At 36.2% G+C, this 25,294-nt stretch overlaps 1 protein-coding gene across 1 annotated transcript in view; it reads right to left on the bottom strand.

The window, feature by feature from the left end:
* Nucleotides 1-478: 478 nt before the first annotated feature.
* The window catches only part of TSPAN13 (tetraspanin 13), a 35,165-nt gene continuing 10,349 nt past the window's right edge, over nt 479-25,294 (bottom strand). Inside the window, exons 2-6 of the mRNA XM_019727176.2 lie at nt 13,057-13,224; nt 12,321-12,401; nt 11,285-11,398; nt 8,568-8,681; nt 479-1,585 (exon numbers count right to left, since the gene is read on the bottom strand). Of these exons, the coding sequence (XP_019582735.1) occupies nt 1,511-1,585; nt 8,568-8,681; nt 11,285-11,398; nt 12,321-12,401; nt 13,057-13,224 (552 nt within the window). The 3' untranslated portion in view covers nt 479-1,510. The remainder of the gene's footprint in view (nt 1,586-8,567; nt 8,682-11,284; nt 11,399-12,320; nt 12,402-13,056; nt 13,225-25,294) is intronic.

Below are 25,294 nucleotides of genomic sequence, written 5' to 3'. Positions count from 1 at the left end.
AAGCGACACACACACACACACACACACACACACACACACACACAATACTCTAACATTCTATAGATCAATCACTTACCATCTTTCTTGGTCCAAAACCCATCAAGAAAATGACTGATAAAATACCATATACTACATAGAATTCAAGACAAGAAATTAGGGATTTTCTGTAACAGGAAGAACTTACCTATTTTTCCCCAAATAAATATGAATAACTTCTCTTTTAAAAAATAATTCTCACTATGGAGAAAATATTAAACTGAAACACTTTAAGAAAGGATTTTGGGATGACTACCAGTAGACATTAGTGCTGGAAATTCATTTCCATGGGTGGATTATACACTAAAATATCAATACTCAGCTATAGTTAAAACAGAACCCAAATTTAAAAAAAAAGAAAGAACAATGAAGTCCACTTAACTTAATTCATGTATCAACTCTCCCATTAGTTTTTTTTTAATTCAGATACTCATACATGAAGAAAGGTTTCCATCCTTTAATTTTTTTAACATAATATACAGGATCACAATACTATTTCAATTTCAAATGATGGGAATTCACATTCAAATATGCTTGTATTTGACAATTTGCTGTTACAATACTGAGAAATTTCATGAAAAAGGTATTTGACAATTTGTAAGATAATCAAATATCTTTTTGCTACGTGGGCCAATGCAATAATAGTAGCTTGTTTAAAAATGCAGTCTTGGATTTCAAATTATTATAAAATATCAACATTATATAGATACACTTTCTGAATTTCTCAAACTCATTCCATTTTGAAGGCTGAAGGCCCATGTGACACATGAGAAGATTCATAAGACCATTTCCTTTGTACTTACCTATAAAAATCAAAAACTAAACCACACTTTCCTAAAGACATAGCTATTTCTAGAATACATTAGTGTAATAAAAGACTACTAGAACTAAATTATAACTTTTATGTTAACAATTTTCACCACAATACATACCTTCTCAAAAGACAAAAAAATAAAATAATAAAATAAAATAAAATAAAAAAGGGAATTTAGATTTCCCATTCTGAACTTAACACAATATTAATAGAAACTTATACTTACTGGCTTTAATAAACTTGAATTCTTTTTTTCCCTGTAGGAAGTAATCTACACAGCACAGTGCTACATACAATTAATTATTCCAGTGAGACGTGTACTTAGATTCACAATAAGATCAACAGCATAGTGCCATACAAAGTTGTTCTGCAGTTAAAATGCTAAGAAAGGCCACAAAGGATAGTGCTAGACACTGAGAATACAGTAGATTACAGGGACAACTGAGGTTCAGAGGAGACCACACGTTTCCTTTTTTTTCTTTTTTTTTTTTCAGCAATGGGGAAAAATAATAGTTAGAGAAACATAAGAGTAAAAATATATAATTCCACTGTCAATCATGTAATTTTCCAGACGCTGGTTCCTTAAACAAGCAAATTAGCATAACTTCAAGTTAGCTGTGAACACCACCAGAGTATGAAAAACATTTCCTTGTTATTGCATCAAAGGAATGCACTAGGATTAGCACGAGGGTCTTTCTGGTTTCTATATCTGTAGGTCAGCCAAACGCCCAGGATCTGAAATGGAAAAAGAGAAAGGGGAAGAAAGAAAGAGTCACTGTTGTGTATATTTATTCGGTTTATAATAATCTGGAACCTCTCAAGCATTTTGCATTATTTGTTCAATGAGGAAAAGATTTCTTCTTTTTCAAACGTAGTCAATAACCCAAAAGAGAGGCCCAAAGAAAAATTAATATGAACACTGTGGTAGGCTAAATACTGGCTCTCCAAGGATGTCCAGCTCATCATGCCCAGACCCTGCAGATATGTCATCACCTTGCATGATAAGAGGGAACTTTACAGATGTGATTGATCTTGACAGGGAAGCAGAAGAACAAATTCAGAGATACAGAGAAAAGGTGCTGTGATGACAGAAGCCGCAGGAAGCAGAGTCAGGGAAAAAGATGCTACACTGCGGGCCGGCCCGGTGGCTCAGGCGGTTGGAGCTCCATGCTCCTAAAACAAAGGCTGCCGGTTCGATTCCCACATGGGCCAGTGGGCTCTCAACCACAAGGTTGCCAGTTCAACTCCTTGAGTCCCACAAGGGATGGTGGGCAGCGCCCCCTGCAACTAAGATTGAACACGGCACCTTGAGCTGAGCTGCCGCTGAGCTCCCAGATGGCTCAGTTGGTTGGAGCGCATCCTCTCAACCACAAGGTTGCCAGTTCGATTCCTTGAGTCCTGCAAGGGATGGTGGGCTGTGCCCCCTGCAAGTAGGAACGGCAACTGGACCTGGAGCTGAGCTGTGCCCTCCACAACTGAGATTGAAAGGACAACAACTTGACTTGGAAAAAAGGCCTGGAAGTACACACTGTTCCCCAATAAAGTCCTGTTCCCCTTCCCCAATAAAAAAAAATCTAAAAAAAAAAAAGATGCCACACTGCTGGCTTTGAAGATGGAGGAAGGGGCCATGAGCCAAGGCGTGCAGGCAGCCTCTCCAAGGGAGGTGTGGGGGCTACAATTTTAGAAGATAAGTTGTTATTGCGCTATGTCCCACACTAGGTTCACTAAAGAGTTAACCAATATAACTTATCGTTTAAACTAAGAAATGGGTCCATTATGTTCCTGTTACCTCAAAGTTGACTTATTTAAAATAGTGAAAACCCTCTGAAAAAGACACAATTTTAACGGAACAAAATGAATTACAAATTACATTTCCCATTTTAGATCTATGCCAACTTATAATCTAAATTTTGTTTATTTAGTTTATAACCACCTACTCATTAGCCCCTTAAACTACTTCTAGGGAATTATGGTAAGTCCCACATTTTCTCAATTTACCACAATAATAATTGCTGAGTTACTGTATAATTCAAGACTGGGAATGTTTATAGCTAAAAACACATGAGGGTTTATGGAACTATGGTTTGGGAACTGAATCAAAGAAAAATAAGCCTAATTTAAGGAAGTGGAAAGTCTGGTTTGGAGTCTGTACGACAGGGATAAAAAGCAATTTACTTAAATACGCAGAGTATTATGGGACAGACTCTGTTCTATACACTAGAAATTCATACAATCCTCCCAACAACCCTACATTCCCCTCATTTATCAGTGATGGAGCCGAGGCATAGCAAGGTTAAATAACTGGGTAATAAATAGTCACACACGTCATGAGTGGTAGAACTGGGTTTAAACCTGGAGTCCATGCTCTTAATCACGTTTATGGTTTTACATGAGATGCTGATGTGCCACTGGCCATTCTCAGAGTAATATTTCACCTACCGTTTCAGCTATGCTGGTTGTTACACCTGCCTGTTGTTAAACAGCTACTTCTCTGACACCCCACAACCTGCCCCAGCATCATGTCCTTGACCCTGCCTTGGAAATGCTGGCACCCAAGGAGCTTCTGGTTAGAACTTTTGAGATTGTTCAATATTTGGATTATCACCCCTGGGTGTGCTAATGCTGTAAATAATGGTCCTTAAGGGCAAAAAAGCAACTGAGTCAATTAAATACTTATAACCTGGAGCCATATTTTACCAGAAAATTTCTTTCCTCCAATGCAGCTGTAAGTGACAAAACAGGACAATCCCTTCCTTTGCCCCACTGCTGAACCACCATCTCCTCCCTCATTCTCAGGGACAGCATGGAAGGGAGGCCACACCCAAAATGCAAAAAGATCAACATTAGACACCTATTGGATTTTAAGCTTACAAAAGTGCTCATAATTTAAAATTTGTCAAGAGTAACTTTGACTAGCCCTGATCATGAACTCTGCTGATTCTAGAATTCACATCCCATATACAGTAAGTCACCAAAGTATAGCTGACACCTAGAAATGTACCGGAGGTGCCAAAAACATGCATACATATGACTTGTATTCATCTTTTGTTAATTGGCATATGTTGAGTATTACAATTTTAATTCAGTTTTTTCCTTTCTTAAAATGTGTATAAATTTTTGGCACCCTCTGTATATGTAAAGTATGTAATAAGTCTGTACTCGTTCTATGAAATATAGAAAGGCAGAAGAAATATGCCAAAATATAAACAGTGACTATTTCTGAATAGGTCATTTTAGTCAGTAGATACATTTAGTCTGACATTTTAATAACTTTCTGTATTTTCTAAAATTTCTACAAAGAACATGTACTAATTGTCATTACTTTTGTCAGATTCAAAATCAATGTTACTTTGATAGTTTAAATTTATTTTCAGGTATTAACAGTTCAAATCAAATCTTTCCACTTCACCTATGGTAGGACATCATCAGCTAGTCAGCCTCACCCTTTCAGACTCCAAGAATCACTGATTCTCTGAAACAGTGAATAAAATAAAAATTTTTAAAGTGAGAGAGCCTATAAAATATTATCCAGAAAATATCAGGTTAAATAAATTATTATGAAAATCTCTAGCTAGGTTTCAAAAGAACATGGTATATAACATATAGAACAGGATTCCTTGAAAAAAACATGTTAGATATCTAAGATTCATGAGTTTATATTCTTAAAGAATTGGTATTAAAAAAAAAAAGCAGGGGGAGAGATGCATAGTTTGAACACAGAGGATTTTTAGGGCAGTGAAAATACTCTGTATATTATAGTGATGGAGAAATGTCCTATACATTTGTGCAAGTCCATAGACTGTATATCAAGGGTGAAGCCTAATGTAAACTATGCACTTTGGGTGAGAATGATGCGTCAATGTGGGTTCATCAACTGTAACAAATGCAACACTGGTGAGGGACGGTGATAATAGGGGAGGCTGTGCATGTGCAGAGCATGGGCTATAGGGGAAACCTGCGTACCTTTCCCTCAATTTTGCTATGAACCTGTAACTGCTCTTAAAAAAAAAAAAAAAGTCATAAGTGAAGGCAGTGTGATCTGGTGAGAAATATTGGAGCTGCTCAAAACAAAACAAAATAAAATTCTCAAAATAATTTCCAGATATAAAAAAAGAAACCATGTGGCAAAACTCTAGCTAATGGAGTGAATGGAGATCCCTCATTCCAGTTTTCCCCTATCTATATTTTGAAGTTCTCATGACAAAAATTCATGTTTGTTTGTTTTTTGTAAAGGAAAGAAAGGAAGAATGCACAGAATTGTTTTCAAGCTATATATGCCTTTTCTTGAATCAATGTCAAAATCAACCCACAAGACAGCTGTTTCCCAAGAAAAAGTAAAACGAAAAAAATGCTCAGAGTAGGAAGGGATATCAGGGAAAAATTCTCTTTAAAAAGTGAACATTAAGCTTGGCCTTTATCTACACTTTGTTAATAAGAGCCAAGTGTAGATTTTTTGTGAGGGGGGAAAATATAACTGAATTAGAATCAGATATATAACATACACACATGTATATGTATATATAATGTACCCTATATTACTCATGTTACATTAGGTACACATTACATACACAAATGCAATACATACATTATATGTATATGTTACACACACACAATCAAAATGAGAGGATCTAATGTATAACATGGTGACTATAGTTAATAATACCTCATTGTATAATGGAAACTTACTAAAAGAGTAGAAATTAAATGTTCTCACAAAAAAATAATAATAGTAAATAGGTAGTAATTAACTATCACCATGTATACATATATCAAATCAAATGATGTACACCTTAAATATCTTACAATTTTATGTGCCAATTATACCTCAATAAAACTGAAAATATCTATATCTATACAAATTTCTAGGCCTAAGATGGAGCTGCTCCTGTCCAGGGTGCCACATCAGCAAACCAAAACTTACATAGCTTTGGTGTCCCTACAAATGCTCCACTTGACCACAAACAGTATATTCAGTCAGCCAGTCCCCAAACACTAAGTTTTGGGCTTTCTCACACCAAACAAGGTTGACTCTGTGGCCCCAGCCAATAAGATATTTTCTATTTTTCTCTTCCTTGTTCTTTATTACTTATCCTATAAATGCTTTTTAACCCTCTGCCCCATTCTGCAGTTCTCCAAAAGGAGACTGAAAGTATCATCTGAATTGTCTCTTTTAATCATTTCTGAACACATATAATCAAAATGAGGAAGGTCTTTCTAAGCATAAAAATCAACTGGATAAACCATAGAGAGAAAAAAAAAACTGCAACGAATTTAATTACATGAAAACTGAAACCTTCTATACATTTTATTTAAAAGTCATTAAAAAGTTAAATGAATGCCAAAGAAAGTAAAAGTGAAACAAAGAAACCAAGTGAAGTGAGGAAGAAGAGGAAGAAAGGGAGGAAAAGAAGGAAATAAAAGGGAAGTGCGCACATTCTTATGCACCTGGGTTTCTAAGACAACCCTCTCAGGAACACCAGCTCGGTGCCTACTTCTCACACACCTAGGCCTTGCATCCCACTCTGGGATTCTGATACAAAATTCCCCTTTTGTACGTATGCTATTTTGAGTTTCTTACATGCAATCCAGAGGACCTCGATCGAGACAAAACTGGGCATTAGCATAGGGAATATAACCAATAGTGTGGTAAGAACTGTATGGTGCTGGGTGTGTACTATTGAATAACTATGATGTGCATCTGACACTAATATAATATTGTACATTAGCTGTATTTTAGGAAAAATCTTACAAAAAAAGACAAAAGAAGAAATGCAAATGGTCAAAACACATATAACTACATTGTCAGACTCATTTGTCACATTTTCAAAAGAACAAAGAGGACTGTACTGTGTTTCCCCGAAAATAAGACCTAGCCGGACAATCAGCTCTAATGTGTCTTTTGGAGCAAAAATTAATACAAGATCTGGTCTTATATTACTATAAAATAAGACTGGGTCTTATATAAGACGGGGTATAATATAATATAATATAATATAATATAATATAATATAATATAATATAATACCAGGTCTTATATTAATTTTTGCTCTAAAAGATGCATTACAACTGATTGTCCGGCTAGGTCTTATTTTCGGGGAAACACGGTAATACTATTTTTACCAATCAAACTGGCAAATATTTTTTAGAATAGAAATATCTAGAATTAGTGGTTAAATCAAAATTTGATAGAATCTCCCCAAAAGGCAACTTAACAATATTTATCAAATTCTTTTAAAATGTCCATACTAAATGTGTCATGTTTTACTTCTAGAGATGTAATCTAAGGAAAAAAAAAACACTTGAGACTACAGATTTTAAAATTACATAGGAGGAAGTTAACCATAGAACTATTTATTATAGTGACATATTGAAGGAAAAATTAAATGTCCAAGAGATTAAATTAACACACTAAACGTCAATCATACAAAAACACAGGCTTTTTCTGATTATTTTTAATAGCATTATTCTATACATGCTATTCTATTATCTGCTTAAAGCAGGAGTGTGACTACCATGACAACCATTGAGGTCCCATTATTTTTTCTTAATGAGGTGTAACATGGTGACTTATCCATCAATAATTTACTAATGGCTACAAAATGACAGCTAACACTCACACAGCCCTTGCCATGTACTAGGTACTATTCTAAGTATTACAAGTTTTACATATACTGACTCCTGTAATCATCAGAACAACTCTATGAAATAAGGGTTTCCCATTATTACATCTGCTTTTTAATGAGGAAACAGAAGCAGAGAAAGGTTAAGTAACTTGCCCCAAGGTCACACAATGAATAAGCAGTGGAAACAGGTTTCCATGCCAGACAGTGTATTCCTTAACTATTTGCTCCTTTCTAATATACCCAAATTTAATTAGCTCATTATTGAAAAACACAAGTTAGCCCAAAGGTTTCCTGTTATGAACAATAAACATTCTTGTATTCATCTTACAGTTATATGAGTATCTCCATGAAATAAAGCACTGCTAGTAGAATTTATGAGTTAAAGAAAAAAATTTTAATTTTGATACATATCGCCAACTCAAATGCATAAAAAAATGTCCATGGTTATTAAGAGTTTAATAAAGACACTGGGGAAGGAATTAGCATTCCTCAAAAATTATCAAAATCTTTTTTGTGGTTTCGCTTACAACACATATATTACATATGAATGTATTAAGTAATATAATATACTAATACAGTATAAATATATGTCATATATGTCAAAAATCAGAGATAAGAAATTAATAGCACTGGTTACCTGCAGGTTTTAGAAGGCTAGTAACAAAGGGGAATAAAGGATGGGTTGAAAGGAAATTTTTCAAAGTGTACCTTTATGTATATTACATATATATTTAACAATGTTAATGTCCTAGCTATTCCAAAATCAAATTTAAAATGATAATTTATCATATAGCTCAAGAAACAGGAGAGACCCTAGAGATACCCCAGTCTGATCTCATTTCATTTGTTCATTACATTTTACACACTGATCAAACATCTCACCCTGTATAAACTTAATGCTAGATCTGTGAGGTCTTCTGATTTCCAGGACTTTCCAGGCTCCTGCTACTACAATACTAGTTCTCAGTGAAAATATTCATTGATACATTCCAAAAGTTAAGAGACGTGCTAAGGTAAAACGCTATGCCTTCTCATCAAGTACCACAAGAATCCCTATGAGACAGGATGAAAGATATTGAGTTATTTGCACATACCTCTGTAAAACTGAAGAAGAGACCAATGCCACCGACAAATCTCAAAACCTCTCCAGCGTATTTTCCTATTATCGGAGCACACAGTGAGCATGGGTGGCCGCTTTTCGTACAGCTCTGTATCAATTAAAGACAAGAAATGTTATTTCAAAGTACATTTGTAAAGAGCAGATAAAAACTGCACCCACATAAAAATTAGTGTCTGGACATTATTCTAAAAACGACATACAGATGACAGACATATGAAAAATGCTCAACCTCACTCATCATTAGAGAAATGCAAATAAAAACCATAATGAGAGACCACCTCACCCCAGTCAAAATGGCTATCATCAATAAATCAACAAACAATCAGTGCTAGTGAGGATGTGGAGAAAAGGGAACTCTTGTGCACTGTTGGTGGGACTGCAAATTGGTGCAGCGACTATGGAAAACAGTATGGAGGCATCTCAAAAATCTGAAAAAGGAACTACATTATGACCCAGCAATTCCACTCCTAGGTATCTATCCAGAGAAATCCAAAACTCTATTTCAAAAAAACTTATGCACCGCTATGTTTATTGCAGCACTATACACAATAGCCAAGACATGGAAACAACCAAAATGCCCATCAGCAGACCACTGGATTAAAAAACTGTGATACATTTATACAATGGAGTATTATGTAGCCATAAAGAATGAAATCTTACCATTTGCAACAATATGGATGGAACTACAGAACATTATGTTAAGTGAAATAAGTCAGACAGAGAAAGACAAATACCATATGATCTCATTTATATGTGTAATCTAAAGAAAAGAATAAATGAATGAACTAATCAGAAACAGTCTCAGAGACATAAAGGAAAAACTGAGGGTTGCTAGATGGGAGGGGGGATGGGGACAAGGAGGAAGGTGAGGGGATTAGAAAGCACAGTAAGTAACCACAAGATGGCCACGGGGATACGAAAGTCAATTTGGGGAATGTAATCAATAATGTAAAGATTTTGTAGGGTATCCGATGGACACGTGTCCCATTTGGGAGACCACCTCAGGGATGATGTAGATGCCTGATCACTGCACTGTACACCTGAAGCTGAAGCTGAACAATAATAAATGTCAACTATAATTATATATATATGTATGTAATTATGTATATATATATGGTTACAAGAAGCGGAGTACAGCATTAGGAATAGAGACAATGGAAACGTAATGGCTGTGTGCGATGTCAGAGGGGTAGTGGATGGGGGAGGGGGGTTGTCACTGTGTGAGGGCTATAAATGATAAATGTCTATTACATAGTTTTGTGCACCTGAAACTAATAAAAAATGAAAAAATAAAAATAAATAAAAGTGAAAAAATAAATAAATAAAATAAAGTCTATGCTGCCTGGAAAAAAAAAAAAAAGAAAGAAAAATTAGTGTCTGGAATATTATATCCATTTTGGGGCCTTATTTCTTTAGTAGTGTCCCAAATTCTAAGGCAGCTCTCAAGATTCCCACCCCGTGTCCACACTGAGTAATCACTTCCTTGAGTGTAGATGGGATTTTTAAGTACTATGGATGGTCACTCCCATGTTTATGTGGCGTTGCTAAGACACAATCCTAAGAGAATGGAGAGAGTCTCATGATGACTTTGATGCTGCCATGTTGTGAGATGGCTGAATTGTTAGGACCTGAGAGTAGCCTCTAGGAACTGGGAAACACCCGGCAAGAAGACAAGATTTCAGTTCCACAACCACCAGGGGCTGAATTCTGCCAACAACCACGGAGCTTGGTAGAGGACCTCAAGCCTCAGATGAGATTGCAGCCCTAGCCAACAGCTTGATTTCATCCTGGTGAGATACTGAGCAGAGGACCCAGCTAAGCCATACCCATGGAAACTGAGATCATATAAATGGGTGTTGTTTTAAGCCACTAAATTTGTGATCAGGTGTTGCATAGCAATAGAAAATTAATAACCCCCACCCAAAAAAAAAAAAAAGGCCTCGCTGAGGAGATATCCAACTCAAGTCTCAGAGAGGTGGTAATAGGAGTTTCCCCAAAACATAAACACATCTGAACTTTCTAGGAGAGCCAAGCTCCAAGTCCAACCTCACAAAGGATTGGTTTGGAACCTGGAAGTCAGGGGTCTGGCCTGGGACAAAAGAATGGCTCTAAAACTGGTCCATCACTAACTCAGTTCCCAGAGTGAAAGAGCAAGAGTTGTAATGGGAAAGAAGGGGGAGAGGAACGATGTTAGTTCCATGAGTCCTCCACCATAGGGACTTTAGCTAGTTAAGAAGCCCAATTTAATACAGACCACTCTCCTCCCTGATATGCCTCAAAACAAAGATATTTAGACACCTCCTCTGAATCTCTAAGGCTGATCTGCTGTTATTTCTCTTTCACAATTTGTTCTCTTAGGTTGGTACAAAAGTAATTGAGGTTTAAAAGGTTAAAAATAATTGCAAAAACCGCAATTACATTTGCACCAACCTAATAGAAGAAGCTAAGTGGGAAGGCATTAGGGACAAAGAACGAAAAGCATCTGTGTCTGGCAGGACCCTGGATAAGCAGTACTCTCAGAAGTGGATATTTGAAGACAAATGATACAATAGTGTACATGGAATATAATTTAGGTGTATATAAAGCATTTAAGAAATACAATTCAATATCAGAAAGTCCATTTCTTCCATGTTCATCATTATTCGTCTAATGTAATACATCTCCAAAAAAGATTTTATACTTTGTACTTACAGCCAGACAGGTGTCATTTGGATTAAAACTTCGGAACCCACAGCAGTTTAGATTTCTCTGGATGTCATTCCGGGCACTTGCTGTATTGTTCCAACCAACTTCCAGAAGCTGACCCTAGAAAATTTAATATATACATGAAAATGTGTCATCCCTGCACTAAATGTATAAATCTACGGCCTGCAACTTTTTACTGAGTGTACCTAAAATAAATACTTTTTATAAGACCATTAAAACTGATCGAAAGGTTATACCTCACTCTGTAACGAAATTAAGGCACTATTTCTATCCAAGAATGAAAAGTCTTAAATTTTACATGCAATTTAAAAGTAGCACTGGGTTGAGAAGAATACTCCTTAGCGTGTAACAAGAAACATTTTCCATTGCCCCAAAATTAAGACCCATACTCTTCTACAAATTCGAGTTTGAAAAGGGCAATTGCTAGAATGGAACTGCAATATTCTGGAGCAAATGTTTCACTCCAGTGAGAAAAGACTGGGTGAACATCTGTTAGCAGTAGTATTTTTACCCAGTGCAGGCAAAATCCTACTTAAAAGATGCAATAACATAGCAACAGTTTTAGGGCTCTAATCAGGCCCACGAATGCAATCAGAAACAAAAGGTTTTTCAGCTACCGTGTTTCCCTGAAAATAAGGCCTAGCCAGACAATCAGCTCTAATGCGTCTTTTGGAGTAAAAATTAATATAAGATCCGGTCTTATTTTATTATAAGACCAGGAATATAACATAACATAACAACATAACATAACATAACATAACATAACATAACATAACATAACATAACATCAGGTCTTATTTTACTATAATAAAAGACCGGGTCTTATATTAATTTTTGCTCCAAAAAATACATTAGAACCTATTGCCCGGCTAAATCTTATTTTCAGGGAAACACGGTAGGTACTGTGAAATGGCACTGTGCACACAAAAAAAGTTATTTTATATCCCTTTCATTTCTCCCCCCTTTTTTCCTACACATACAGTGTGGCATAATAAAGTAGAAGGAAAAAGTCTTTGCTTACCTGTTGCTCCTCGTTCAGGGCTAAACAAGCACATGATACAGAAAACTGAACAATAAATACAAGTAAGAGAATGATCATGTACTGAGAATTCAAGTTAAGGTTATCTCTTGATACTCTTGAAATAACATAAAACAGAGGTACTGACAACTTTAGAATTCACTAGAAGGAATTCACCCTGAAAATAGAACTAATGGCACTGACAGAAAATTCAAAAAGAAGTCACATGATTATTATTTTGACAATACACTGTAGCTGTAAGTTCATATAGAAAAATACTGACAATAATAATTTCACCTAAAAGCTGATCTAGTAGAATTTCATTTCGATTAAAATAAAAATTCTTACATATATAAAATAGGAAAATAAGTACAGATAAACGTATAGATCACTGTGAAATTCTCAACGAAATCTGAATGTGTTGGAAAGGACTGAGAGGTCACCGAATCAGTTCCACGTAACTCTGAATTTGCAATACTCAATAAATAGGACTATACTGAATTTGCAAAATACATTCTTTAGGACATGAAAAGCAAGGGTGGGAACACGTACACATATAACAACTTCACCTTAAGAAATGTCCCTCATGTTGGTTGAACAAATACACACAATGCTCGCCAGGAGTTTGTCTCACCATTTCCTGAAGATAATTTAAAATTCGTTATAGTTATTAAAAAGTAATCAATCAAGGTAAGAACAAACCCAATGGGGGGAACGGCCCCCTTTTTAAAAAGGATACAAAAAACAGCAACACCTGATGATGCTTGACAGCTCCGATCAGCCCCACCAAGGCAATCAGGAACAAGAAGATGCCCACTGCAATGACCACACCGACCACGCGGAGACTGGATATCAGCCCGAAGCCAATGCCCCAGGCGGCAATTCCAATTAGCAACAAACTAACCAACTGTAAAAACAGCCAAAAAGGGAGGAGAGAGAGGGGGGAAAGCGTCAATTTGGAACAATAATATCAAGAACATTTTTTCAGGGACCCACACAGTATCTTACAAAGGATTGCTAATACTCAATACTAGAATACACACAAGATCTCAGGAGATAGTATGGTTTTAACAAACTATATTAATCCTTGGTCATGCTTTAAAGAAAAACTGACCATGGCCTATAAAATTATTATGGAGCCTCAGAAGTCACCTGGTTTACTGAGCCTAAATGATTTCTACTTAAGTTTTTGAAATAATAGCATATATAAAATTTCTAGATGCCAATACTCTTACATCTCAGTCCAACTTACTGAATTTCTTCACATGGAAATCACTAATCTTTCCTTCAAAAACCAGTTGGACTGTAACCTTCTCTGTTATGCTTTCCAGGTCCCCAATGAACTAAATGAATCTTCCCCTTCTCTGTCCGACTTGAGCATAAGGACCCCATCTTTTCACCTATCTCCCCAGAACCTATCAAAGAACTTGACCATTGGGAACAGTCAAAAATTTCTCACTGGGCTGTTGCTGAAATGAATTGCTTTATGTGTCATTATCTATTCTATTAGAATCCATATACAGTTGACCCTTGAAAATCACAGGTTTGAACTGTGGGGGTCCACTTACCTGTGGATTTTTTTCAATAAATACTTACAGCATTATAAATGTATTTTCTCTTTATTACTTTCTTAATAACATTTTTTTTCTCTAGCTTACTTTACTGTAAGAATATAGTATATAATACATATAACATAAAATATGTTAATCAACTATTTATGTTGTTGGTAAGGCTTCTTTCTGGCAAACAGTAGGGTATTAATTTGGGGGGTATCAAAAGGTATATGCAGATTTTTGACAGCATAGGGGGTCAGCACCTCTAACCCCTGTGTTGTTGAACGGTCAACTATATAGAGAGAGACCACTGAAACTTTTGGATGAAAAGAGTGTAAAAGCTTTTCGCTATTTAGAGTAAAATGGTATTCTGAGCAAGAAGAAATTACTTTACATTCCAATCATTTTATTTATATACTTATTAAAAAAACAAGTGAAGAGGGAGAACACACGCCTCAAAAATCGATCATTACCTATAAAAATCAAAGTTACAATTATTCTTTAAAATAACACAAATAAATAGCACGCCATATAATCATTAACTGATAGAGGCTATAACTTAAACAGGTATGTGGGAGACAGAGAGGTGGGGAACAGGAAGGAGATAGTATCTTTAATTCAGTGGTGAGTCAATCATTTTCTGGAACAAGATGACTGTATACCCAGTTGGGAGGAATCAAAATATATAAAATATACTTTTTGAGCATCACTTCAAAGCCTAATGAAAACTTTGGGAAAGGGAAAAAATTCTCACAAATTTTGCCACCACGAAATTTGCACAGTCCCTCTCACTTTCTCAATTGCTTTTTATCAGCAGGTCCATTTGCTGCTGCGTCATTTTTATCATCTCACTTACAACCTTCTCACAACTTCAGACACTGTTGGATTGAGAAAAAGTCCTCTGCCCCATCCCAAGTGAGCTTATTTCTGACTCTGTGGTATCCAAATATAACACATGTCCTTTCACGAGGTGTAAAAGTCAGCATCCTGAAGGAGGTGTGATGAAAGCACCTCGGTGAGGTTAGAGGGCTGCACTCAGCATCTTCACTGCATCGCGGGACCAAACACTGAAGATGGTTCACACTCCAACACATCAGACTGACTCACCACTTACCAGCCAGGGTTCTTCGGAGAAACAGAATAGGATATGTATTTGGGGGGAGGGGGTTATTTTAAGGAATTGGCTCATGTAATCGTGGGGGCCAGCAAGTCTGAAATTTGTAGGGCAGGGTAGCAGGTTAGAAATTCAGGTAGAATTTCTATGCCGCAGTCTTGAGACAAAGTCCGTCTTCCTTAGGAACCCTCAGTCTTTATTCTTAATGCTTTTATGCTTCATATTGTAGATGAGGCCCACAGTGTGGAGGATAATTTGCTTTATGGAAAGTCAATTAAGTGTAAATGTTAATCACATGTAAAAAAATACCTTCACAGCAACATCTAGCCTAGTGTTTGAAAAAACATTTGTGCACCATAGCCTAGCCAAGTTGACATATAAAATTAACCAACACACATACCAACTTCAAGTCCTGGATATGATGTCTATTTCTTAATACAATTAAATTCAGGTGCAGGACTATTACTCTACATTTCTTTGAGTGTTAGGGCCAAGAGGATGCGAAGCATGAATAATATGATACATAAAATTCTTCTAACCCCATAGTTTTAAAGAATCCAAACTCTTAGTATATTAATGAAATTCTTATCACAAGTCAAATATTTATAAACAAATGGTTGGTGCCCACTATGCACTAAAGCCAGAGACAAAACACCCCAACTAGAATAAAGATCAGAAACTTTCTCTGTGTAGGGCAAGATATTTAACGTCTGGCTATGTGGATCACATAGTCTCTGCCACAACTATTCAATTGTAACACGAAAGCAGCAATAGACAATACATAAATGAATGAGCAGGACTGTGTTCCAATAACACTTCATTTACAGATACTGAAATGTAAATTCATATAATTTTCATGTGTGACAAAAATATTCTTCCTTTGATTTTTTTTTCCCAACAGTTTAAAAATGTAAAACCATTCTGAGTTGGCAGAATATACAAAAATAGGCAGTGGAATGGATGTGGCCCAAGGACTGTAGTTTGCTGCCTCTTGTTCTACAAGTCAGCATAAGAAAGAATGAAAAATTACAATGGGACAAATACTTGCTCTATCATGCATTTTCTTTCTCAAGGGTGAGTCAGAGTACAGAACAATAATCCAAAAATCCAGATAAACAGAATGGGCCAAAGACTAAATAAACAGGCAGTAGGCTGAGCAGGGAGTAGGCTGCAAAAATGACCTCCCTGTTAACAGTGCCTTATTTAGCAAAATAATAAATAACATATTATATGGCAAAAGAGGTGACTGAATTAAGGATCTTAAAATGAGGAGCTTAACCTGGATTACTGGGTGGGCCCTACATGTCATCACAAGAACCCTTATAAAACAGAGACAGAGAGAGATTAGAGAGAGAGAGACAGAGAGGAGACGGCAATGTAAAGACACAGTCAGGGCTTGATGTGACCCCAAGACAAGAAATACCAGCAGCCACCAGAAGACAGAAGAGGCAAGGAACAGATTCTCCCCCACCAGGGCTTTCAGAAGGAGTGCAACCATGTCACCACCTTGATTTCAGGCTTCTGGTCTACTAAACTGTGAAAATAAACTTTATTTCTAGCCACCATGTTTGTGGAAATTTGTCACAGCAGCCCTAGGAAACTAATAGAGGACAATTTATACATTTGAGGTGAATAAGTCAGGAAACAAGTCAGCTGTTTCAGAAAGCTGTCTGATGTTTTACCACCAGTAGAACCTCTACCATGTAGCTAGAGTTAAGAATCCGGGTATCCTATCAGAAGCCTCCCAGGAAACCAAACCCTTTATTTACAACAGCAGAATTTCAGGAAAATGAAACTGTTCTCAGCTCAGCTACCTTCTTACAGGTTTGTTAATAATCAGAATCTTTCACCTTTTCAAAAATAATAGCTATAACTAAAAAGGGGGTACTTAATCACTTCTATAAGAAGTTCTAGGTCTCAGACTAGGCATTATGCTATCACTGAAAACATTATCTAGAACATTGAAAACTATCTCTGCTCTGATTTTGTTTTTCCCTATGTAGGGGAAGAAAGAGACAACAAACACCCTTTTATATAATTCTGTCAAGAGTATTCCTTAGATCACTCTGCTGTGTCTCTAACTTACAGAGGGTGCCAAAAAAATGTATATACATTTTAAGCAAGGAAAAAACTGTATATTAAAATTGTAATACTCAATCTATACCAATAACAAAAGATGAATACGAGTCATGTGTATACATTTTTTTTGCACCCCCAGTAGTTTTCAGTGTATCCCCTTCACAAATACCAAAAACATTGAAGAGGTTATCAGTTTCTCATTGCTGCTTTACCAAAAGTTAGCACAAGCTTAGTGGCTTAAAATAACACAGACTTATTTTGCAATTCTGGAGGTGAGAAGTCCAACATGGGCCTCACTCGGCTGAAATTATGGTACAAGGTTGCAATCCTTATGGAAGCTCTAGGGGAGAATCCATTTCTTTGCCATTTCCAGTTTCTAGAAGCTATTTGCATGCCTTGGCCTAAAGACCCCTACTCCATTTCAAAAGATAGCCGTGTAGCATCTTCAGATACCTCAGACTACAACCTGCTTCCCAAAGCACGTCTCTTTGCGTAGACCTTGTGTAAACACCCCTGCATTCCCCTAATAAGGACTATTGTGATTACATAGGTCTCTGCCAGATAACTCAGAAAAATCACCCCATTTCAAGATGCTTAATTTAATCACACCTTCAAAGTCCCTTTTGCTATATGAGGTAATATATTCATAGGTTCCAAGGATTGGATGTGCACCTTTGTGGGGAAAAGGGCATTATCCAGCCAACCAGAGAGGGTTTTGGGAACACGGGCAACTGAATTACCATAGAACCCTTCCTGCCACAAATACTTGAAAATATTGAAAAAGACTGTAACATTTGATTTAAATATATGAGCACAGGGAAACCATGGGAAATTCCCATGGGCCAGAAAGGAAGAAAGAACGGAAAGCCAAAACTAAAAACATACAGTTGGTCCTGTAGTGGCCCAGGAGAGGGTGGGAAGAGGTTCTTGGATCAGAACAGTCCCTTAAAGGGGAAGGACTTGGGTTTTAAACCAGGCAGAAGTGGGAAGTGAAACTAAGACACTTGCGTAACTAGGACTTCCCGACAGCTGTATTTTCAGTGTAAGGGGTTACAGAAAAATTACACCATGACGTCCAGGAAGACAGCAAAGATTTTTGAGTCTCTTCAAAAAGCATTCTGCAAGAAAGAGGAACACCAAGCCTACCGTGACCATGTCTGGAGTTTAAAAGGTACTCTATTCAGGCATGCAGCAATCATTAAGCCAGCAATTCAGATAAAAGCTAACCACAGGGAATGATGGCATTTAGGGGAGGAAACTCACAGAAGCAAATCCAAAATGACTCAAGAGGGACACTTCCAAATTCCAGCCCTCACACCATTCCCAAAGGAAAAAATAAAAACTTTGTTGTCAATCAAAAATCACAAAACACATAAAAAAAAAAATCTACCACGAGAGAGATACAAAAGAAGACATAGCAAAAGATTAGCACTCCCAAACACTTGAGCTAATAAAACGAACTGAATGAGACTAAAATTAACCTGTTTAAAGGCACTAAAAAGATAAAAGGAATAAAAACAATATAAAAAAACAAAACCATATTTTAAAAATGAAGACTTGAAAAAGAACCAGAGCAAAACCAAAAGAAGAAGAGAAACGTGTAACAGAAAGGTCGAAAGCTACATTAAAAAAGAAAAAAATTGACAGGCCTTCACCAAAATTATATATTAAAGGAAAGAATAAGAATAAATAAATAAATAAGAATAAATCCTGCAAAATTTCCTTAACTGATAAAAAATAACTATCAAAAACCCAAAGCAAAAATCATACTTAATGGTGAAACCTGAGAACCATTTCTTTCAAAATTTAGGAATAAGACAAGGGTCCCAGCCATCACCACTTATATTTAGCATTGTAGTAGAGGTTTTAGTCATCTGAATAAGAGTGAACATGGAACAAAGATGAGGAGAAAACACAGCTGTCAGGATTCAAATTAATAGGAGCATCTAGACAAGAAATCTAAGAGAATGCAAATATTATTAAAACTAGTAAGAACCAGAAAAGTTGCTAAAAGTAGGATCAATACACAAAAATCAAAAGAATGCTGACGCACCAAAAGACTATCTCTTAATGCATTTTTTAGGATGCAATTTGTAATAAACCCCCAACATCACACATATAAATAAATCTAACAAAAGTATTGTAAGATCTTCAGGAAGAAAACTGTGAAATAAATTGAAGAACATGAAAAAGATCTAAACTAAATGAAGAAACATATCATGTTCATGGGTGGGAACAGTCAATATAATAAAGCATTAATGAACCTCCAATTTAGCCTACAAGTTAAATTGCTAGTCATAGTCTCCATAGGGTTTTAGGTGGAATTTTATACAATGATCCATTAATGTACATGGAAGAACAAATGTTATCAAAGAGCTATAACCATTTTTAAGATTAAGAAGAAAAGCCTGTGTTTGCTGCACTGTCACCAGCACCATGTATGTATAAAAAATGCTCCCAGTAGCAAATCAACCTTTATCAGTGGTTCCATCTAACTGTCTCAAACTGTCTTTGTTGCTGCTTTCACCATGCTCTGCAAAATCTGAGTCTGATTCAACCTCTTTTGAATGTGTTTGGTTTTGTAAAATTACTAAAATTAAATATATAAACAAAAAAGAACTAAACAAGTTAAACACCATCCCAACAAATATCAGAACTTATTGTAATGGTTCAGTAGTTAAAAACACAGATCTAAATAAGTCAACAGTGCGGACTTGGAGAGAGATGGAATTCTAAATCAGTAGGGAAAGCATAGGCTTTAATTAATAGCCCCGTGACCATTACCTTCTCATTTTGAAACAGGAAAGTAGTAGTCCTTACCTCACACCATAGAGTTAAATCCTAAATATAAAAAAGTAAAACTTCAACTTTTAGGAAAAAATACAGAAAAATGTTTTGACTTTGCCATGAAAGAATTTCTTAAACAAGAACCCCCAAAAGCATGTAAAATACTAAATGGGCATTTACTGTGTGCAAGAAAGTAGTCTTAAGTGCTTTATTATAGTTTATTAACTAATATTCTCAACAACCCTAAGAGGTAGGTAGTACTATTGCCTCCATTTTCCAGATGGGGGAAGTCGTGCCCAAGTAACATGCAAGGTTACACAGCAAGGAAGGAATAGAAGTGGGACATGAACCCAGGCTGTCTGGCTGCAGATTCTGTGTACTTACCTACCACACCATACCTCACAATTAAAATTTAAATTCTATACACTAAAAAAAAATTTAAAAAACAAAACAAAAAAACACCAGACTAATGTAGGATAGGCCTAGGACTAGAAGATACTTCCAGCATACACATATATTAAAAAACACCTACAAATCAATTTAAACAGACAAAAAGCACACTGAAAAGTGGTCAAAGGTAATTTAAGAGGCAATTCACTGAAAAAGAATCCAAAAGGCCAATCAACACATGAAAGATGTTAAATCTCATTATACATCAGGAAAATAAAAATTATAACAATGAGAAACCATCTCACATGTACTTGATTGGCAAGAATTAAGCCTAATGATACCAAGGATGTGGAGAATCTAGACCTCACATTCTAATAGAAGTGTAAATTGTTGTAGTCACTTTCCAGAACGTGACAGCACCTACAAAAATTAAAGACATGTATCCCTTACTAAGCTAGCAACTCTGCTTGGGTTAATACCCAAGAGAAACACCATGTACCCAACTAGACATATATCAGAATTTTGCTGCAGACTTGTTTGTAATAGTAAAAAAACTGAAAACAACCTCAAACACCATGACTAGGGAATTCATAAACCGGTGTAATGACACAGTAGAAAACAAATGATTCTGATCTATTTCTATTTAGTTGATAAATCTCAAATCTAAAAAAATAAAATTGTATAAATATTGATAAAACATATCATTCATATAAATTTTAAAACACAAAAACAATACTGTGTATTCTTTATGGTTAATAGGTCAAATTGTTATAAATATAAGCGTGCATTGGTGTGCGGACAGAGCCCCAGAGAGCAATTTCCAGGCTCTCGGCCTCACATAGAAAGGTGCTGGCTCAGGTAGTACATGGCCATCAGCTGTGACTAGTTGGCCATCGGCTGTTACCAGTTAGCCATTAGCCACTGATATAACTGCCGTTGACTAAGCTAGCATGGTGGCCTGGCGGAGTGTGGACTGTGGATTGCAGAGAGGCGGATTGCAGCTAGCAAGTGAGGTTGGTTGGCAGAGACATGGACGTCAGGTTGCAGATAGTGTGGCTCCTGCTTCCTGAGTCTCCAATCCAGCCACCAGTGAGACTATAGTGGTACGACTCCCCCATCTATGGCTCCGTTGGTGTTCCTTTTTGGCCTCACCATATCCTGCATTCTTATGTGGGGAGCGGGACTAGAGACCCCGCATGACACCCTGCATGACAATTAGATATGACAAATATTGATTTTAGGGTAGTGACTACTTTCAAGAGGGGAAAAGTGGGAAAGTGGATGGAAAGTGGGCCTTTAACACTTTGTTTGTTTTTGTTTTTATTTTATTCTTCAATTATAGTTGACATTAAATATTACTTTTTTTTTTTTTTAGAAATTTCTAGTTCCTTTATAAAGATAAAGTCTGCCAAACATCTATAGATTCCATCATCAATATTATTTTATATTAGTTTCCGGTGAATAACATAGTGGTTACACATTTAATTCACAAAGTGATCCCCCAATTAGTCTAGGACCCACCTGGCACCATACATAATTACTACAATATTGACTATATACCCTATGCTGTACCTTACATTCCTATGACTATTTTTTTCTTTCTTTTTTTTAAAAATTAGTTTCAGGTGTACAAAACAATGTAATAGTTAGACATTTATCATTTATATCCCTCACACAGTGATAACCCCCCTCTCTCAATCCACTACCCCTCTGACATTGCATACAGCCGTTACATTTCCACTGTCTCTATTCCTAATGCTGTACTCCACTTCTTGTAACTACATATGTGTGTGTGTGTGTGTGTGTGTGTGTGTGTGTGTGTATATATATATATATATATATATATATATATATATATATATATGCACATACATACAAAAATTTATTTGACATTCATTATTGTTCAGCTTCAGCTTCAGGTGTAGTGCAGTGATCAGGCATCTACACCATCCATGAAGTGGTCTCCCTAATAAGACAAGTGTCCATCTGACACCCTACAAAATCTTTACAACATTATTGATTCTATTCCCCAAACTGTCTTTCATATCCCCGTGGCAATCTTTTGGTTACTGATTGTGCTTTCTAATCCCCTCACCTTCTCCCTCGTCCCCCACCCCCCTCTCATCTCACCACCCTCAGTTTTTCCTCTGTATCTCTAAGACTGTTTCTGATTAGTTCGTTCATTTATTCTTTTCTTTAGATTCCACATATAAGTGAGATCATATGGTATTTGTCTTTCTCTGTCTGACTTATTTCATTTCACATAATGTTCTCTAGGTCCATCCATATTGTTGCAAATGGTAAGATTTCATTCTTCTTTATGGCTGCGTAATACTCCATTGCATAAATGTACCCGTTTCTTAATCCAGTCGTCTACTGATGGGCATTTCACCTATGACTATTTTTAATGCCTATCTTCTCAAAAAGAGAGAGATGTGGCAAAACATTGGCATCTGTAAAATTAGGCTGTTAGGTTCACAAGAGTCCACCACATTATTTTCTGTGTATATGAAATACTTCCTGAATAAAACTAGACTTGAAAATTTAACAGCCCTTTTCTTACTAGAGCACCAATTCTAAGTTCTTCTGCTTTGCTTCCCTCTGTAAATTGGTCCAACTTTTCTCATCCAGCCTTTCCTTTCACTATTCTTTCAATACAGCTACTTAAAACAAGATCTTATTTCTCTCTCAAATATTTCACATTAATGCCTATCTGTGCATCTTCAAGTACTGTCCACATTCTCTCCTATAATTTAGGGAACAGGAAGGTTTTCAAATGAAAGTGGTATATACCTTAAGTCAGTAGGCAATAATTTGTTGAACCTCCACTTGTTTATAACAGAAAGCAAAGCTCTAGGTGTGTTACATGTGGGTACTCTTACATGTGAAACAAGACACCATCCAATCATCCCCTTCTCAAACCCAAGTCCCAAGCACACACATGGACACAAATACACATTCTCATTTGTAAGGTGGAAAAGAAGATAGCTTTAACTATCCGATCCAAAACAAATACGAAATTTATTACCAAGACAGTGAAACTGTCCAAACATAAACTTATTTGAGCTAATCAATTTTCTGATGAACCCCCAAAATATGTTAGGTTTTCTTAAATTAAAAAATTGAAAAAAACATGAATGTTTTCTTGTCTTCCTGTGTATGACTGGTATTTCTAACACATTGTATAACAAAAATCCCCCAAGTAGTCACTTTTTAAATTAAAAAAAAAACAACAAAAAAACACACCTGAACAATTATGATATGCCGCTAAATAGATTTGCTTATCAGTGTTTCTTTAACTTTTACTTAAAAAGAACCTTTAAAGATAATAAAGAAACTATTTTTGAGTAGTGGTAATTCTATGTTATGGTTGGTTTGTAATTTTAACAGAATAGGATTATAATGAAGTCTTCCAAACTAGTGACCTAAAAATTACTGATTCCAATAAAATTAATTCTAACTGAATAATTTAAAAGCCTGTTTGTCACTAGAATTTGGTAGACAAAGGAACTGCGGGAATCTTTTGTTCAATAATAACAATAGTTTCCTTACAAGACCAATTGTATTAAAGTAAATTTAGACCTATGACCGTTTCCTTCCTTTGAGACAGAATGCTGATAAAAACAGATGATGGAACTGTTAACTCATTGATAGCAATGTTTTTATGAACAGGAAGCGCCAACCTTTCCTGTTTTCTCTTAAAAACAAAAGTGAATCATACAAAAAGAACTTTTAAAAGAGAGATTAGAAGAGCTATTATCACGCCAAAGAAAGATTATAAAAGTGTCCACAAGAGGAATTGCTTCTCCCAAGCAAATCTTAAAAGAGGAGGTGGGGACAAAACTACTGGTACCCACACGGATAGCGTCTGATGAAGGTGAAGAAACAGGTGGGCGCTAGTGGAAGGGACGCAGCGATTCTTAGCACAGGCTCACAGCAGAGCACAAACTCATAGAACACCGAGGCACAAAGCAATGGCCAGTGATTTTAATCCAGTCTCTTCATTTGATAGGTGATAAATCAGAGTATCCAAATAACATGCCCAATGACACAGAGGCAGAACTGTGGCAAACTTTTTGTTTGGTGCATTGTTTTCTCCCTGTAGGATTACATCACAGTGCCTAAGAATATATTTAAGTAATTTTTAACATTAGATATAATACTAAAGACAAGATTATAATGCACAACAAATTGTGGATTTTGCTTAGTAGCCACATTAAGATGCATTTGAATAGCATCTCTTTATCTTACTCATTATGAGACCTGGCTGCAGTCATGTATAAAAGAACAACAAAGTCCTCTACCTCACATGACTTTTCGATTAGTTGACTACCATACTCATTTTGTGCTTTTTATTTTGCTTGACCTAGAAATTTTGTCACATATGCCTACCTTCACACAAAACCACATAGTGCATTGCCTGGAGAAAGGAAGCAAGAAATTCTACGCAGGATGAAAAGCCTTTATCTTTGAGATCAAATACTCTAGCAAATACAATTGTTTAAAACTAATAAACAGGTATTTATGCACCTTTTGGACTGATACATGCACTGCCATCACAGAACAAAGTAAAAAAAGATGGTGTGCATGTCCTTTATAATAGTTTCAGTGAGTGCAGAAAGCACTACACTAACCTTTTCAAATGATTAAGGAGTTGACAGAATATTTTAGGATTAGAAATAGAAGAACCAGCCAAATTGCTGCCCAGAGGAGAAACGACCTCTGTAGCAGACATATGCTACCATTACAACCCAGCACATACACTTCTTATAAAACTCTTAAACATAGTCTCACTGGCCCCCTCCAACCACTAGCAGCAGCAGAGGCACAAGATTTAAGCCTATTAATCACGGTTGCTCATCCTCTTATCCACAGTGGTTGGTCCGTGGGATTGGGCGACAAATCCACGGAGTCAGTCAGTATGTCTCATATCATAATCCAGAGATATAGAAAGATTTTTAAAAACGATTCTTCTGGCATAGCAAGCTATGAGGACAATTAAAACTGAATCTTCCCGTGGCCATGTTGCACATGTAAATATCTAGTCTCAAAAA

The sequence above is a fragment of the Rhinolophus sinicus genome, linkage group LG09 (genome assembly GCF_036562045.2).
Source record: "Rhinolophus sinicus isolate RSC01 linkage group LG09, ASM3656204v1, whole genome shotgun sequence".
Taxonomy (NCBI): domain Eukaryota; kingdom Metazoa; phylum Chordata; class Mammalia; order Chiroptera; family Rhinolophidae; genus Rhinolophus; species Rhinolophus sinicus.
Note: the sequence above shows the minus strand (reverse complement) of the source record. Positions and strands in the feature narration are given on the sequence as shown.